At 49.7% G+C, this 2500-nt stretch overlaps 1 protein-coding gene across 1 annotated transcript in view; it reads right to left on the reverse strand.

Annotated features, from left to right (window-relative positions):
* The window catches only part of LOC105899121 (partitioning defective 3 homolog B-like), a 248893-nt gene that overhangs the window by 189352 nt on the left and 57041 nt on the right, over positions 1 to 2500 (reverse strand). Inside the window, exon 7 of the mRNA XM_031577423.2 lies at positions 2113 to 2188. Within this exon, the coding sequence (XP_031433283.2) occupies positions 2113 to 2188 (76 nt within the window). The remainder of the gene's footprint in view (positions 1 to 2112; positions 2189 to 2500) is intronic.

Consider the following 2500-nt stretch of genomic DNA (forward strand, 5'->3'; position numbering starts at 1 on the left):
TACACATACATACTAACACAAAGAGATGTGGCCAGCCCAAGTGCTTGATGGTGTTTTACGTTTGTCATTTAGCCCAATCCGTTAATGGTCAGCACTTTTCTGCTCCTGCAATGAATTCATATCAGCGGTAATGGCCAGATCAATAAGAACTTAATAGAGTTTGCGGGTAGAAATTATGACTCCATCCAGACTATATGCGTGGGCAGCAGACGAGGAGGGGAGGGGGGGGGGGGCTGAATGGGAGTGGGCGAAGTATGGTGGACGGGAGGGGGTTGTGTGTGTGTGTGTGTGTCGGGGGGCTGGGGTGGGTTGTGTGTGTGTGTGTGTGTGTGTGTGTGGGGGGGCTGGGGTGGGTTGTGTGTGTGTGTGTGTGTGTGTGTGTGTGTGTGTGTGTGTGTGTGGGGGGGGGGGGTGGGTTGTGTGTGTGTGTGTGTGTGTGTGTGTGTGTGTGTGTGTGTGTGTGTTGGGGGTGGGGGGTGGGGGTTGTGTGTGTGTGTGTGTGTGTGTGTGTGTGTGTGCTGGGGGGGGTGCAGGGGTGCAGGGGTGTAGTGGGGAGGTTAGGTGTAGTAGATCTGGCGTCTAGACCCCGAGCTTTTAAATCATGTCCATATTTTTCATCTAAAATGGTGAAGCAGCAGGGCTGGTGCCAATCCACAGAAAAAGGTGGTGAATAATAATATACTACCCTGCTCGCATTCGCTCACTTTTACTTCTTTATTTATTAGCTGGAAACTTACGGCAGGGCTGTGTGTGTGTGTGTGTGTGTGTGTGTGTGTGTGTGTGTGCACGTGTGTGTGTGTGTGTGTGTGTGTGTGTGTGTGTGCCAGGCTTTTTCCAATCCCAGCACACGCCGTTGTGTGTTTGAGGCTGCTCTGACCACAGCGCTCAGGTCTGTGTGTGTGTGTGTGTGTGTGTGTGTGTGTGTGTGTGTGTGTGTGTGTGTGTGTGTGTGTGTTTGAGGCTGTAATATCTCCACAACAGTTAAAAGCGTGCGCTCAGACCACAGCCCTCAGGTCAGTGTGTGTGTGTGTGTGTGTGTGTGCTTGTGTGTGTGTGTGTGTGTGTGTGTGTGTGTGTGTGGTGTGTTTGAGGCTGTAATATCTCTACAACAGTTAAAAGCGTGCGTTCTGACCACAGCGCTCAGGTCTGTGTGTGTGTGTGTCTGTGTGTGTGTGTGTGTGTGTGTGTGTGTGTGTGTGTGTGTGTGTTTGAGGCTGTAATATCTCCACAACAGTTAAAAGCGTGCGTTCTGACCACAGCGCTCAGGTCAGCATTATTGGAAACAGGCAGCAATTTATTTCACTGAAACATTCCGCCTTTATTTCAGCAGTAACACTTTTTTATCCACGCCTAACCACAGCAACTTCTTAAGGGCTTTAGATTATGTTACCATTAAGAATCACACAGGCTTCCAGCACACTACTATTAATCTCTCTCTCACACACACACACACACACACACACACACACACACACACACACACACTGTTCTTAAAGGTAGCGGAGGAGAGTGGCTGTGGAATGGCATGGATCTAGTCCAGATGTGACCACAGATGTGGTGTGTGTGTGTGTGTGTGTGTGTGTGTGTGTGTGTGTGTGTGTGTGGCGCTACGGGTGTTCTTGAGATGTGACCACAGATGTGGTGTGTGTGTGTGTGTGTGTGTGTGTGTGTGTGTGTGTGTGTGTGTGTGTGTGTGTGTGTGTGTGTGTGTGTGTGTGTGTGTGTGGCGCTACGGGTGTTCTTGAGATGTGACCACAGACACGATGTAACTCTGAAGGGAAACATGCGCGGCGATCACTCCTCATGCAGGACGGGGACATGACGTGCTTTTGGGATCTCCTACAGGACGCCGGGGCTATTCTTTTGGGTGTTCTCGAGATGACACTGGGGCTATTCTTTTGGGTGTTCTCGAGATGACACTGGGGCTATTCTTTTGGGTGTTCTTGAGATGACACTGGGGCTATTCTTTTGGGTGTTCTTGAGATGACACTGGGGCTATTCTTTTGGGTGTTCTTGAGATGACTCCTACACTGGGGCTATTCTTTTGGGTGTTCTTGAGATGACACAGGGGCTATTCTTTTGGGTGTTCTTGAGATGACTCATACAGGACACCGGGGCTATTCTTTTGGGTGTTCTCGAGATGACTCCTACACCGGGGCTATTCTTTTGGGTGTTCTCGAGATGACTCCTACAGGACACAGGGGCTATTCTTTTGGGTGTTCTTGAGATGACACTGGGGCTATTCTTTTGGGATGACTCCTACAGGACACTGGGGCTATTCTTTTGGGTGTTCTTGAGATGACTCCTACAGGACGCCGGGGTTATTCAGGAGAATACGGATCAAACACACAGCCTCACTGAAGTAACAGCAATTTGGCTGAATTTGACACACAGTGGAATGGATGATAATTAAGGACTGCACCTTTAACAGATGAAATGAGTAAGCCAAAGCCAAATGTAGTAAACAAAGAAAGCCCCAGCCGAGCCTAGGCTGGCCCCC

The sequence above is a fragment of the Clupea harengus genome, chromosome 2, assembly GCF_900700415.2.
Source record: "Clupea harengus chromosome 2, Ch_v2.0.2, whole genome shotgun sequence".
Taxonomy (NCBI): Eukaryota; Metazoa; Chordata; class Actinopteri; order Clupeiformes; family Clupeidae; genus Clupea; species Clupea harengus.